General features: G+C 41.1%; 1 protein-coding gene across 11 annotated transcripts in view; it reads left to right on the forward strand.

Annotated features, from left to right (window-relative positions):
• Positions 1-14,872, forward strand: part of PKD1L1 (polycystin 1 like 1, transient receptor potential channel interacting) — a 175,459-nt gene that overhangs the window by 93,012 nt on the left and 67,575 nt on the right. For 9 of the 11 annotated variants that reach the window (XR_002775242.1, XR_002775243.1, XM_023517881.1 and 6 more), the window contains 6 exons: positions 2,764-2,976; positions 4,529-4,756; positions 6,628-6,738; positions 6,855-7,012; positions 8,673-8,773; positions 13,600-13,792. Coding sequence is in view for 9 of the 11 variants with exons in the window: in XM_023517881.1 (XP_023373649.1) it covers positions 2,764-2,976; positions 4,529-4,756; positions 6,628-6,738; positions 6,855-7,012; positions 8,673-8,773; positions 13,600-13,792 (1,004 nt within the window). In the remaining 2 variants the exon portion in view is untranslated. The remainder of the gene's footprint in view (positions 1-2,763; positions 2,977-4,528; positions 4,757-6,627; positions 6,739-6,854; positions 7,013-8,672; positions 8,774-13,599; positions 13,793-14,872) is intronic. The other 2 variants (XM_023517882.1, XM_023517884.1) reach the window with 2 other exon arrangements.

The following is a 14,872-nucleotide window of genomic DNA, read 5'->3' on the forward strand; positions in this document are numbered from 1 at the left end:
GTGCTGGGTCACTCTGGAAGTTCCTTACATCCCCCCACCACAGAGTCAGCTTCCGTGCTGGGTCACTCTGGAAGTTCCTTACATCCCCCCACAGAGCCAGCTTCCATGGTTGGTCACTCTGGAAGTTCCTTACATCTCCCCCACAGAGCCAGCTTCCATGCTCGGTCACTCTGGAAGTTCCTTATATCCCTGAGACAGTATGCTTCCCCTTAACCTGGGCAGGTTACTTCTTCTCCTCAAGGATGGACTCAACTGTTCCCTGCTTCATAACATCCTCATGGAAGCCTTAAGACTGAGTTCATTTGCTTCTATGCAGATGATTTTGTTGAAGCACTTTAACACTTTGATTTATCATTACTTTATTTTTGTACATCTGCCTTCCAAATTTAGACCACTTAGCCTTGTAAGACACAAACCATATTAGTTAAGTCGCACTAGCTGCTATCACATCTCACCCGGAGACTGCAGTAGCTGAGCACAACAGACCTTTATTCTCTACTCACACACATTCCATAGCAGGTGTTCAGTGGGGGTCCCCCCCATGGGGACCTGGGGACTCTGGCTTTCATCTTGTGCTTCCAACATCTCCACTCGCAGCTTCCTAAGTCAGGGGACTAAAGCATGGTAAAGGTCCACCACTGTCCAGAACGTGGCCATGGGAGCAGCATACCTCTCTGCACTCCCATTCCCCTGGCAAGCACCAGTCACATTGCCTCCCCTGGACTCAAAGACCTGGGAAATGCAGTTACTCCCCAGCAATGACCTGACATGAGGCTCAAGAGGATGAATCTGAAAACTTCCGTGGCATAGTCCCTCTCTCGTGTGTCTCTGAAACCTGGACCTGCCACAAGTCTTATTTCAGATGAGAAATAAAACTGAATGTGATTGATCGTCATTTCTAAAGTGACCATTTTGATATTTTCTGTTAAAAATATAGGCAGTATGAAAAGTGGGAATACCATGTTCTTTAAAGTACATGTTTTATTTTATTTATTTATTTGTCTGTTTGTTTATTTTGAGATGAAATCTCACTGTGTCCCCCTCAGTAGAGTGCTGTCACATCACAGCTCACAGCAACCTCAAACTCCTGGGCTTAAACCATTCTTTGGTCTCAGCCTCCCAAGTAGCTGGGACTACAGGTGCCCACCACAATGCCCAGCTGTTTTTTTGTTGCAGTTGTTATTGTTGTTTAGCAGGCCCAGGCCAGGTTCGAACCCACCTGCCTCAGTGTATGTGGCCAGCACCCCACCTATTGAGCTATGGGCACCGAGCCTTGTTTTATTTTAGACAAAAAATGATTCTTTCAATTTTAAGTCCCATTTTGATGATGTTATCTTATATATACGGGCCTTTAATGGGAGTTTAAATGTATTTCCAAACTATTAATTTTATTATTGGTGAAAGAATTGTACTTTAAAAGATATTTCTAAGCCACCTTTTAGTTAAATAAGTATGCATAGCTGAAAATATTGTGTTAATTTCATTTCTTTGGACACATATTTATTAGCAATTGCTAGGACCTGCTAAGTCACAAAGAATTAAGTCCTTGTCTTTAAACAATGGTGAATGGAGGTAAATGTAGAAACAGATACCCTGCAGTAACTGTGCTGACTGGGAGAATGAGAAGCTTCTCCAGAAACACAGAGATAGCATAGCTAACTTTGTCTGGTGGACATTTGAAATTGGTTTTCAAGTGTAAGTAGAAAGAATCATATTTTGTTAGATCTGATAATGGCACTATAATCATGGTTTTAGCACTATCATAAAGTGTTATCTGTCAGCACTATGTCATAATAAAGTGTTTGTGGATAAAAATAATAATCTGAGATTTGGGCTGAGTACAGTGGCTCGTGTCTGTAATCCTAGCACTCTGGGAGGCCGAGGCAATGGATTGCTTCAGCTCAGGAGTTTAAGATCAGCCTGAGCAAGAGTAAGACCCCCATCTCTACGAAAAATAGAAAAAAAAACCTAACTGGATGTTGTGGCTGGCATCTATAGTCCCAGCTACTGAAGAGGCTGAGGCAAGAGGATTACTTGCACCTGAGAGTTTGAGGTTGCTGTGAGCTATGACGCCATAGCACTGTAGCCAGAGTGAGACTGTGTCTCAAAAAAAATTTTTTAAAAACTGAGATATGCTTTCAACTTTTTTTAGATCTTGAGTAGAGACTGTAAGAAAAACTATTGCCCATGAATGATGCCTGTTAAAGTTGGGTGGTGGGCAGTTTTACCACCAAACTACTTCCTTTATTTTGTGTATGTTTCTATATAGAAAATAGTCTATATTGAGAGTTTAGAGAAAGAGAGGGTGAGAAGTAGGGTTTTTCTAGGCCAAAGGAGGGTGAAGATACTTCAGGCAGGGAATATGAAAGGCAGCAAGAAGAAGCTTCGACAGCTTGAGAGCAGGGAGACTGTAGCCTGGCTTGGGGGCAGAGAAGCCTGAACAGGGAGGCTGCAGCCTGGCTTGGGAGCAGAGAAGTCTGAACAGGGAGGCTGCAGCCAGCATGTGAAGGGATTTGCCGTGTGGTTGTTGGGCTCCAAACCAAGCAGCATCTTACAGCATGAAAGGCTGTTAGAGACCACTCCGGTCGTTTTGTGAGTCAGGAAGCTGAGCATCAGAGAGCAAATGCTTACTTAGGAAGTTGCCAGACTGGACTTGAATTCAATTCTCCTTGCCCCACTTCAGTAGTTTTTAATTTCCAGTAATAATGAAAGAGGTTAGAATGTGTCTGAAACATTTTACTTGCAGCTCTTCCTTCCATGCAGCTCAGCCGTGTGAGTGCCGTCCTCATCCTCAAGTACTCCCGGGCTCTCCTTGCTCAAGGCTGGTTCTCGGGAAGGTATGTGACTGACAGAGGCCTCAGGCTGGATCTCATCCATCTCATATCCAGAGTCTGGGACATCTCTGAGCAAGAGCAATCCAGGGGTCAGGACTATCTGGGAGAAGAGGCAATCGCCATCATCACAGATGTACTGCTCGTAAGTCATGCTTCTCCTTCTGCTTCCCTCTCTCAGGATGTTACCCTGTGTTCGTAATCACGAAACTCAACATAGAGTCACTCTGTTTACTGTTCTGGGGAGTATTTCAGTATGTGGAAATGTTCATTTTGCATTTCAGGTGTTTCATGATAGTACTCTAATGTTTCCAGTGAAACTTTGCTTCTCTTCAGCCCTCTTGTGTTTGGAGATTTCCACTTAGATGTTTGGGAACTTTGGCTTCTACACATTGCTCAGGTTACCTTGTGTTTTTTGAGGAATGACCTAAATTAATACAAATGATTTCTTGCATGCATTAAATTTAAATCTTTTTAAAGATTTAAAGTCTCTCTTTGTCACCCTTGGTAGAGTACCATGTCGTCACAGCTCACAGCAACCTCAAACTTCTGGGCTTAAGTTATTCTCTTGCCTCAGTCTCCCAGGTAGCTGGGACTATAGGCGCCTGCCACAGTGCCTGGCTATTTCTTTAGAGATGAGGTTTTGCTCTGGGTCAGGGTGGTCTTGAGCCTGTGAGTTCAGACAATCCACCACCTCAGCCTCCCAGTTGCTGGGATTACAGGCGTGAGCCACCACTCCCGGACGCATGCATTATTTTTAAAAGTAGCTCTGTTGATGTGTAACCCCCCAAAAATACTCCTTTCTTTCTTTCTTTTTTTTGCTCCAATATCTTTGAGAAATTGTCTCAGAGTTTTTTTTTTTTTTTAACCTTAGGAAATTTCCAGTGCTTTCAAGAACAGGCTTTTGTTCCTCTTCTACCAATTATCATCCTTCTTATCCAGTCTTATGGTTTATTTAACTGACAGTTACTATAATATTTGGGAAATTAGAAAGCAAGTGAATACTCTATCTTAACCTAGCAATTATAACTGTCATTATTCATTAGTACATTTAAAAACGTTTGTCACACACCCACCCCACACTGAGCCCCAAGGCCCTGCACTCGAGTTTCCTGCCAAGTCTCTGTCTTATAGAAATAAGCACAGTATCAGAACTGTCTGTAGATGGCTAAGAATCCCCAAGAAGCACAGTGGTTGCTAAAAAATGAATACAATGTTATAGAAAGATGAGTCAAAACAGTTTGTTTTACTGTTATTTGCCATTTATATCCTGTACCAAAACTTTTGCTCAGTCACTAACTTGAAACCAATATATAAACAACCAAACAACCACCTGAAATAAAAACACAAGCATAGTCTAGTAAGGAAGAGGGGAGGGGGGAGGAGGGAGGGCGACCGGAGGGATCCCACCTAATGTGCCCAATGTGAGGGTGTTCAGCACGGCCCCCTGGGTGACCAGCTCAACTACAACTTGAACTTTACCTTAGAAATGAAAACAATGTAACCTAAACATTTGTTCTATTGTATTAATCTCAAAAAAAAATTACTATTATTAAAAAAAACTTTTGCTCAGTCAAATGAATCCAGTCCAACGTGTGATGGGAGGTCTTTTCCATTATTTTCCCCTCTTCCCTGTCTGGATTCCAGACAGTTTGGTCCTTTGTGTTGCCGTGGTCACTCCTCCTGCTGTGTTTCAGGGCTGTTTGGCACTGACCCACATTAGCGCTGGGCAGATGGAGTTCCAGACGCTTCTTCATCACAACCTTCAGAGCTCTGTCCAGAGCCTGGGCTCCGTCCAGGTGCATTTACCTGCTGATCTCACTGGGCACAGTCCTGCTGGGGCAGAAACGCAGAGTCCGTGCTACATTAGCCAACTCGTACTCTTCAAGAAGAGCCCATATCCAGAGCCCCAAGCTCCTGGACAGGTACGTGGTGGTGGATGACCTGCCACCTTGAATTTGCAGTAATTGAGCTTTAGTGACAAAGAGAGACAAGGTTGGCGCATTTGCACCTGTTTTTCAGTTTCCTAAGAGAGGGGCCACTTAGAACATGTGACTGTATCCACTTCTCTTGGAAGATTAGTTTCTCCAGAAAAATCCTAGCCAAACTAGGTGCTGCTGGTGGCTGGGTCTGCGGCCCGTTCAGCATTTCCTGTGGGCTCTCTAATCTATCGTCAGAGAGAGTCAGGTGCAGTGATGATGCGGCCGGTCATGTCTCTGGACAGGTCTGAAATAACCTACAGTGTCACTTCAGTGAAGCTGCAGAAAGTGCTGCCGAGGACACACCAGGACTCATCTCTTTCCTTCCCGCTCACTTGAGAGGCACAGCTGGGTCAATCCAGCAGGTGGTCCCTGGCTCCTGGGAGGGTGGGCAGAAGAGGGGAGCAGGGTGAGAGGGTGATGTGAAGGTGGGGCAGTCAGGGGGAATTTCTCCAGTGACATGGCAATTTTGTAGAGCTCACCTTCCACATTCAGAGGTCTTGTGTTTTAATTAGCAATAATCGTGCCGAGGATAGACCTCACTGGCTACGATGCTGCCACTGTGCAAAGCTCAGAGGCCTTGGGAATGAGCCCAGGGTGAGTTTGGAAGAGGAGAGGGTGAGGATTCACAGTATTTTCTGCTCCCCAGCCTCCCAGCCCAGGAACATGTACCTGGCTCATTTGGCACCCAATAAATGTCTGATGAAGGAAAGGATAAATTCAAGGGGTATATCTTATTTTGGCCAAAACTTCTAGCATATATATATATATATTTAGGGAAGTATAAATGGCTAATCAGCATATAAAAATAATTGAAACAATAAAGAAACAGAAATTAAAATGATTTATTTTTAACTTGCAAAAGTACAACAATTATAGCAAGTCCCAGGGTTATGAATGAGATAGGTTCTGCAGGCTTGTTCTTAAGTTGAATCTGTATGTAAGTTGAAACAGGTATATTAGCCTGTAACAGCCTCCATTTGTTAAGTGTGAGTCATATGTCAATCAGACATTTGTGACTCGGGATGTACTGTAATAGCCTTTGTTTGTAAGTGCAAGTTGTGCATAAGTCAGACTATTTGTACTTAAAAATTCCACTGTGGAAGTGCAGTGAGGGATCCACGGCATTGCTTGGTATGACCTTTTGGAAAGCACTTTGTCCCCAGAAATCAAGAATTTGTTATACCTATTAGGAATACATACCAAGAACATGAGGAAAGATTTATTCAGAGCAGGATCTTTCGTCTTATTTATTTAAAACAATATTATTTATGATAACCCAAATAGAAGTGGTACTGAAACGTTCAACATAGGGATACAGTTCATTTATGGCCAGTTGAAATTATGTCCACAAGAGAATTTTAGTAACCAGAAGATTTTGTGCAAAAATAGAGAAGATGATCCCCAGTGTGGATAGACTCAATGCGTAGAAAAAGTTTGGCAGGCAGCATCCTCAAATACGATTTCTCTCAGTGACGGGATTACAGGCCAACTAGTCTGTGTAAACCCTGCTATACACCTTTCTATAACTTTCTGATTATGTACAATGAGCAGATATTTTTGGTGTGAGCTTTTAAAGTATAAAACAAAAAATACTTCAAAAGACTTTAAAAGTCACTAATTTTAATCCAAGTAATACAAAGGAAGCATTAAATTCACCCCCTGCTGTCTTAACTAGTAAAACTGGTTATATTTTTCTATGCCAGGCTCTGATATCAGGTGCATAACTTTACGTAATTGTAGCAGTAGCGTCACTATACTTCACGTAAGTCTGCTGTTTGCTGTGGTTTGCTCTGAGATGGTCTTTGTTTCCTAAGATCAGTGGAGTTGTTGGCCTCACCCTCTACAACTGCTCCAGCAAAAGGCCCATCAACAGACAATGGCTAAGGAAACCCCTGGCCCTGGAGTTTGAGGAGGAAGTCAGCCCAGTAAGGAGAGCCTGTCCCCTCTGCCTCTGCTCCCTTTAGCCCGTCAGGGGTGATTTTTAATGCATTGACTTTCTCAAAGGCAAACTTTGCTTAGCTTGTTTTCCTTTGGATGACAGGATCAGAGGAGAAATACAACAACATTTGTATTGCTTCGGGATAAAGTAAATTTCCATCAGTTCACTGGACTTTCTGAAAACCCCCAGGAATCTCTGCAGATAGAAATCAGATTTTCTAAACCCATCACTAGAGCCTTCCCCATCATGTTACTAGTAAGGTATGTTGATGGTGACAGCCACAGTGGGGGAGATTGGACCAAGAAACAGCATCCTTAAGAATGTGAAAAAAATCAGTGAGTTAATTGTTTTTAAAGCAATAATGAAGCTAATTGTCTAAAGAAATTATAACATATTCTGCTGTTCAGACAATAAACTTCCTTACTTTGTTTTATTTATTTATTCATTTGAGATTGGAATCTTGCTTATTATCATTTGTTGGAGAAACAGAATGTCGGAACTGTTAGTAACTATACTGACAGAAATCTTTTCTCATTTAGAAATCTTATTCTCTTAGCATAAAGTTGGGCAAGAATTCTATTTTTATTATTTCTTTTTTTTCCAAAAGGAGAAAATGTCTTCAAATCTTTGTCTCTAAAGCAGTGTTTTTCAACCTTTTTTAATCTCAGGACACATTTGAACCTATAGTTAAACTTAAGCATATTTAAATTATGTTGATAAAAAATAAGAGTAAAAAGAAAGAATATACTTGATGTACTTTGAATGCCTTTTGAAATTAATTTAATTAATGACTTTTAAAGATTTTGGTGGCACACAAGATCCTCTCACAGCACACCGATATCCTTAGCACACTGGTTGAAAATCACTGCTCTAAGGTAACTTAATAAATCATCTTTCTCATGGACATTGAGTTCATGAGACTTGAATGGGCCCCATTTTACAACTGAATTACATCAGAAGGCTAAATAAGTGAATATTGAAAAGATTCTTTGGAACAAGACTTTAAATACGCTAGTGGGAACCACCAGTTTGCAGAGTTTGTGGTAGGTTGGGATGAGCAAAAGTCTCCATCACTTCTGCTCTGAGTCCTCATGTGTTCAGGCCTCCTGACAAATGCTAGCTGTTTGATTGCCCCTGATTAGTTTGGTGGGCATTTCAACTAGATTGAGGGGCACCATGAGCAAGAGTTGTGTCTCAGCTGTCCACACAGCCCTCAACGAGTTGTGTCTCAGCTGTCCGCACAGCCCTCAAAGAGAGGTTTAGTGTCTACTGTTGGCTTGACTCTAATTCTGCCAACTAAGTCATTAAATGCCTGGAAGTGTCTGTTTGCTCAGAGTTTGGATTTCAACTTAACTCTAAGTCAGACAGGGAAAAGGTAAAAAGCTTCTGAGAAACGTCTTAGCCTAACTGTGTTGTGCTTACTATCCTTTATCTGTTAACAGGTTATGTAAAGAGTTAGTGCAAACATGCCAATGTGCTCATGGGCAGTCGTGCCCCAACCAGGAGCCACCACCATTTGTTTTATTCTTACAGACCGTGATGGTCGTCCTTAACCTTCTTTCTTTTGTTGTTGTTGTTGCAGTTTCTGGCCAGGGGCTGGGTTTGAACCCGCCACCTTCGGCATATGGGGCCGGCGCCCTACTCCTTGAGCCACAGATGCTGCCCTTAACCTTCTTTCTTACTTTTTCTTACTTTTTACTTTTTAATGAAATGAGGGATGAAAGTATTATATGGAAGTTTCTATTAAAAGACCAAGTGATGCTTCAGAATAAGCATAGTGACCTCTGTTAGCCCAGGCTACCTCCTGGAAGTGAAATAGATGTTTTGCAAAAATTGACTAAAACCTTGAAAGAGAGGTCTAACTAAAATCATTGAGAAAGAAAAAAAATGATACACTCCTGCGTTGTTTTTATCTCCTAGATTCTCAGAGAAACCTACACCTTCTGACTTTCTTGTGAAACAGATCTACTTCTGGGATGAGAATGTTATACAAATGTATGTACCTGCTGTTTCACAGAAAGGTCAGTGGATAATTTTCAGTTCTGTTTGTGCGAGGAAAACATTCTGTGTAACATACGTTTGTTTGCAGAGTGGTATTTTTCTATATTCATTTTAAAAACATCAAAATCGTTTCTCTGCTTGCTTGTATGCAAACTATCCCTCAAATAGCCAGCACATGGAATCCACCCATAAGGAATTAAGATCCTCACCCCAAGCAGTGCAGGGCCAGCCTGCTGCTCGTGGCCTCAGGCCTCCGACCCACCGCTTCCTGCTTCTCAGCTCCATCTTTGCTGGGGCTGCCCTCTGCCTGCCGCGCCCCCCATCTCTGGCTTCAAACTAGCCTGTGCTGAGCCTTCCTGATCAAGAGGTTGAGCCACGACTTCCAAGGTGTCTCTTTATTTCATGTATGAACAGAAAGAACATGACCCCTTCTGAAGCAGTGTCAGGGCAGGGTGTCAGCCAGGAGTTGGCAGAAAGTGTTAAGTTTGGGGCTTGCCCCTTCACGTTACTCTGCCTCTGGCGACTTAGGCTTCAAAGCCTCAGTGACCTCCCCTGAAAAGGAAGAAACTGAGCCCAGTGTGCTGATGTGACTGCACCAGTCAGACTAGTCAGACGCCTGCTTTAGACTGATTTCCAGCAAGCTGTGGCCATGAAAGGAAGGGTGAGCTTCTGACTAGCAGGTGAATGGCCCAGTCCCATCCTCTCTTTGTTTTCACTGCAGAATAATTATTTTCCTTTAAGAATCAATCATGATTTCTTTTAAAAAATAGGTCAAACTGTATTGCTAACCAAATTCAAATTCTCAATGACAGTTTAAAAAAATTTGCATTTAATGTTTCTTTTCCATAATTTTTATCATAATTTTTATTCATAATTTTAAGCTGATGGAAAGGTAGAAAAACATGTCTAACACGCACACACACTTGCATCCATTTCATCAAGATTCACCATTTCTGACATTTTTACCACATTTACTTGACTTGCACATGTGTATATGCACATGTGTGTATGGGGTGGGGGTTGTGATGAGGAGGATGAGCCATTGGAGAGAAAGTTTCAGAACTCGTGGCCCAGCACCCCTAAGTACTTCAATGCATGTCTCATAAAACAAGGGCGTTCTCAGCAACTCAGTACCATTATCATAATGAAAAAGAACCAAGACTATCTACTCTGAAAGTCATTTTTAAATCTTTGAAATCTCCCCAAATACCTTCTATAGCTCTTCATATTTTTTTATTTCTTGAGAATTTAAAATGTATTTTTCTTTATTTCGAAATATAAAGGGGGTACAAATGTTGTTCCATGGATACCTTGACTCTGCTCCAGTTGGAGCTTTTAGTGTGGCTGCCACCAGAGTAGTGTACCCAGTAGGTGAGTCTGTTCCCTTTAGCCCTCCCGTCCCACTCCCTTCGTGGTTTACAATGTCCTTTACATCTCTCTGTGCCTCTGTGTGCCCATCATTCAGCTCCCAGTCATGAGAGAGTGCATGCGGTGTGTGTGTCCTTTCCTGAGATACTTAGGATCATCATCTTCAGGTCCATCCCAGTTGCTAAAAAGGACATTATTCCATTTCTTTTATGGCTGAGTAGTTCTCCGTGGCATATAAACACCACATTTCTTTATTGCCTCATGAATTGATGGGCACTTAGGTTGATTCCACATCTTTGCAGTTGTGAACTGTGCTGCATAAACGCTCACGGGCAGGTGTCTTTCTGATAAAATGACTTCCCTTGGGCAGTAGAATCTAGCGGCAAGTCTACGTTTGGATCTTTGAGGAATCTCCATACGGTTTCCCATGCAGGTTGTACCGATTTGCTGTCCATCAACAGTGTATGAGCATTCCTCTCTGCATCGGAGTGGGGATCTGGGGTTTGTTGTTTTTTTTTTTGACTTTTTAATAAAAGCCATTCTAACAGGGGTGATGTGGTATCCCATTGTGGTTTTAATTTTTCTTTCCCTGATGATTAGTCATGTTCAGCTTGTTTTCATTTCATATGTTTGTTGGACATTTGCCTATTTTCTTTATGAAAGCTTCTATTCATGTTTTCTGCTCACTTTTTAAGGGGGTTGTTTTTTCTTGCTTATATGTTTGAGGTTTTGTAGATTCTGGATAGTAGCCCTTTATTGGATGTATAGCTCCTATTCTGTAGGTTGTCTATTTACTTTGTTGATTATTTCCTTTGCTGTGCGAGGGCTTTTTAATTTAATTAAGTCCTATTTATTTATTTTTATTATTACTGTATTTGTGTTTGGGGCCTTAGTCATAAATTCTTTGCCTAGGTCATCTTCTAGAAATATTTTTCCTATGTTTTCTTCTAGAATTCTTATGTTATCATGCCTTATATTTGACTGTTTTCTCTATTTTGAATTAATTTTTGTATATGAGAGATGAGGGTCCTATTTCATTCTTTCTGCATGTGGCTGTTCACTTTCCCCAGCACCGCTTACTGACCAGAGCTTCCTTTCCCCAGTGTATGATGTTATCTGCTTTGTCAAGATCAGTTGAAGGTATATGGCTTTATTTCTTGATTCTCTATTCTGTTCCATTGAACATGCTGTTGGGTTACTATAGCCTTGTAGAATAATTTGAAGTTGATAATATGATGCTTCCAGATTTTTTCTTTTTCCTTGAGATTGTTTGGCTATTTGGGTTTCATTTTTGTTCCAAATGGAGTATAGAATTATTTTTCCTAGATCTACAACATATGATGCTGGTGTTTTGATGGGGATTACATTGAATCTAACCACACTGGGCAGCATCTAACAATGTCGATTCTACCAAACCATAAGCGTGGGATATGTTTCCACTGGTTTGTGTCATCTATGATTTCTTTCCTCAGAGTTTTATAAGTTTGTACTTCTCCTTGTAGAGATATTTCACCTTTTTTGGTTAAATATATTTCTTGGTATTTTATGTCTTTGTAACTATTGTAAGTGGTATCGAATCTTTAATTTTACTTTCAGTTTGTCTGTTATTAGTATGTAGAAATGCTACTGATTTGTACACATTGATTTTGTAACTTTAGACTTCACTGAAGGTACTTATCACTTCTAGGAGTCTTAGCGTTTTCCAGAAACAAGATTATCAGTGAATAGGGATAGTTTAACCTCCTCTATCCCAATTTAGATACCTTTTATTTCTTTCTCTGGCTAAGAATTCCAGTGTGATGTTGAATAGAAGTGGTGAGAGTGAGCTCTCTTGTCTTGTTCTGGTTCTTAGGGGGAAGCTTTCAACTTTTTCCCATTCAGGATGCAGTTGACTGTGGGTTTGTCATAAATGGCTTTTATTATTTTGAGGTATTTTCCTTCTAGGCCTATTTTGTTGAGGTTTTTTTTTATATTTTATTAAGTCACATACACATAGATCATGAATACATTCATGCATATGTGGGGTACAATGTGCTGATTTTTTTTTATACAATCTGACGTGGTTACATCAAACCAATCATCATAGCTTTCACCTCAGTTACTTGATTATTGTGCCTAAACATCTATGTTCTATACTTCACAGATTGTTGAGGGCTTTTATCAAGAAATTGTGTTGAATTTTAACAAATGCTTTGTCTGCATCTATCGAGATAATCACCTGTGTGGTCTTTGGTTTTGCTTCTGTTTATGTGGTGACTCATGCTTATTGATTTGCATATGTTAAACCGTCCTCTCATCCTTGGGATGTAACCCCTTCACCATGGTGAATTATCCTGTTGATGTGCTGGTGAATTTGGTTTGATGGTTTGTTAAAGATTTTGGCATCTATGTTCGTAAGGGATATTGGTCTGTAGTTTTCTCTTTTTACTGTGTCCTTTCCTGGCTTTGGCATTAAGGTGATACTGGCTTCCTAGCGTGAGTTAGGGAGGATCCCCTACTTCTTGATGTTATGCAATAACTTCTGTAGAATAAGGACCAGTTCTTCTCTTTGGTCTGGTAGAATTGGACTGTGAATCTGTCTGGTCTGAGGCCTTTTTCGTCGGTAGATTTGTCGTTACCATTTCAATCTCACTGCTTGGTATTGGTCTGTTTGGGACTTCTGTTTCTTGACTTTAGAGTTCTTTATTATGTTAGGGCTATTTTTGAAATAGCAATTTATCAACATTTTGTTGTATGATTTTTAGAGTTAGAGCCATAGTCAAAAATTTGTTTCTTATATCCAGGTTATAAAAGAAGTTATTCATGTGTTGTTTTCATACTTGTATAGTTCTTTTTTTTTTTTACATTTAGTTTCCTGATTGGTCGGTATTCATAATGTGGCATAAAGTCTGTCTTTTTCCATATTGTTAGAAAGGGGTAATAGCTTGTTGCCCAGTACCATTTATTAAAAATCTTAAAAGCAAATTTTACATAACTGAAAGGTTAAATACTTTTGCTACTGAACATAAAAATTGTTTAACAGTGATAGTCTAAAACCACATGATTCAGTGTGCTGCCCCTTCCAAGCTGGGTTCAGACTCTGAGTGTGCTGAGACGTGGCAGACTGCTGAGGAGCCAGGGAGAAGCAGGACGTGGACCTGGACGGCAGCTGGGCAACCTGTCCCAACCCTCTCCATCCCTCTAGGGCATGGGCTGACCTGTTCAGGCTGTTGAGGGGACTTGGGACATGGAGGGTCCTAGAAACACCGTTTTCTTTCCCAGTTCTCTGCCATTCCCAAATAAAAATCTGCAGCCAAGAGATTTGACTGGATGCAGCATTTAATCCACATATTGAATGCTCCAGGGGCAAGAAGTGGCCAGGATATGATTCACTTTTCAATTCTTATCCCGATGTCTATGGCTCTGTCTGGGTTTGGAATGAAATATGCCATTCTGCAAACTTCAGGTCATATTTTCAATTTATTATTTCTCTTTTTAGATGCCAACATAGGCTATTTATCCTTATTAGATGTTGACTATGACAGAAAAGCTCCAAACAAATATTTAGTGAAGGCAGTGAACTATACCATTCATTTCCAATGGATCCGATGCCTGTTTTGGGATAAGAAAGAGTGGAAGTCTGGAAGTTTCTCTCCACAACCGGGAACTTCTCCTGGAAAAGTTAACTGCAGGTATAGACACACTGTTGAGAAAGAATCTGAGATTTTTAGCAAGTGACTGCATTTTCTTTTGCATTTGGCCCAGCCTGGATCCTCTCCTCAATCTTGTCCTCCCATCCAAGTTAAGACACTCTTGGTTTCACAGCTCTCCAGCCTGTGCCTATAAGTGGCTGTTGTTTCCCCTCTGAGCGGCTCCAGAGCAGCAGGAGCTAGTTTGTAGATTGCCCCTGTGCCCAACTCTGTGGTGACTGGCATGTGACAGGTGTTTAGTAAATGTCAATTGAAGAAATGAATCAATAGGTGAATGACAGGTGACCCCGTCACTTCTATGACTGCAGAGGTGTGTGCTCTTGTGAGTGAGCCATTTGTCATCAGGCAGTCAGGGCCCTCTGCTCTCTCCTTTGCCCCCTGAGGCCCTACCAGCCCCTTATCTGTGGAGGAGGCCCCCTTCCCACCCTGCCTGTGAAGGTGAGCTTTCTAAGGCAAGCAACATCTTCACATGGACACCAGCGGCCTTCTCACGAATTTCTGGAAATATGAGTCATGTCATTAAATTATAAATTCTTTATCATCTAGTCTAGCTGGAAAGCTAACAATTCTAGGAGAGCCTCAGTTCATTCATTTTTGTTTTCCTTACTTTTTCGTTAGGATAGAGATCAGCAATTCTTTTTTATTCAAATTAATATGAGGGTACAATTTTTAGGTCAAATTTTAGGTTATGTTGTTCTCTCTTCTAAAATGGAACTTTACCTACCCTGTTAGTGAGAACAATTATTAAGCATGTTTAGGGATAGAAATATTCATCTCCTTTTCAAGAACAGTTAAGACCTGAGAAGCTGCGTTCTGTGCTTGCCTGCTAAGAGGCAAACCTGTCCAGATCACACAGGTTTTGGTGTATAGAAATTGTTGGTGCAATTCCCAGTTGTCATTCCTTCCTTGTGCTGCACCCTTAAATTTATATGAGGCATAGCTAGGACATTTGGATTTACTGGCAATGGCCCAGTATTTTGTTTCAATTTATATTATTGATAAAGGTATTAATGTAGTCATCCAGTTTCCGTTATGTACTCCTATGAGTTGGGGGTACAAAAA

This window comes from Otolemur garnettii, unplaced genomic scaffold, assembly GCF_000181295.1.
Source record: "Otolemur garnettii isolate 467f Iridium unplaced genomic scaffold, OtoGar3 scaffold00123, whole genome shotgun sequence".
NCBI classification, from domain to species: Eukaryota; Metazoa; Chordata; class Mammalia; order Primates; family Galagidae; genus Otolemur; species Otolemur garnettii.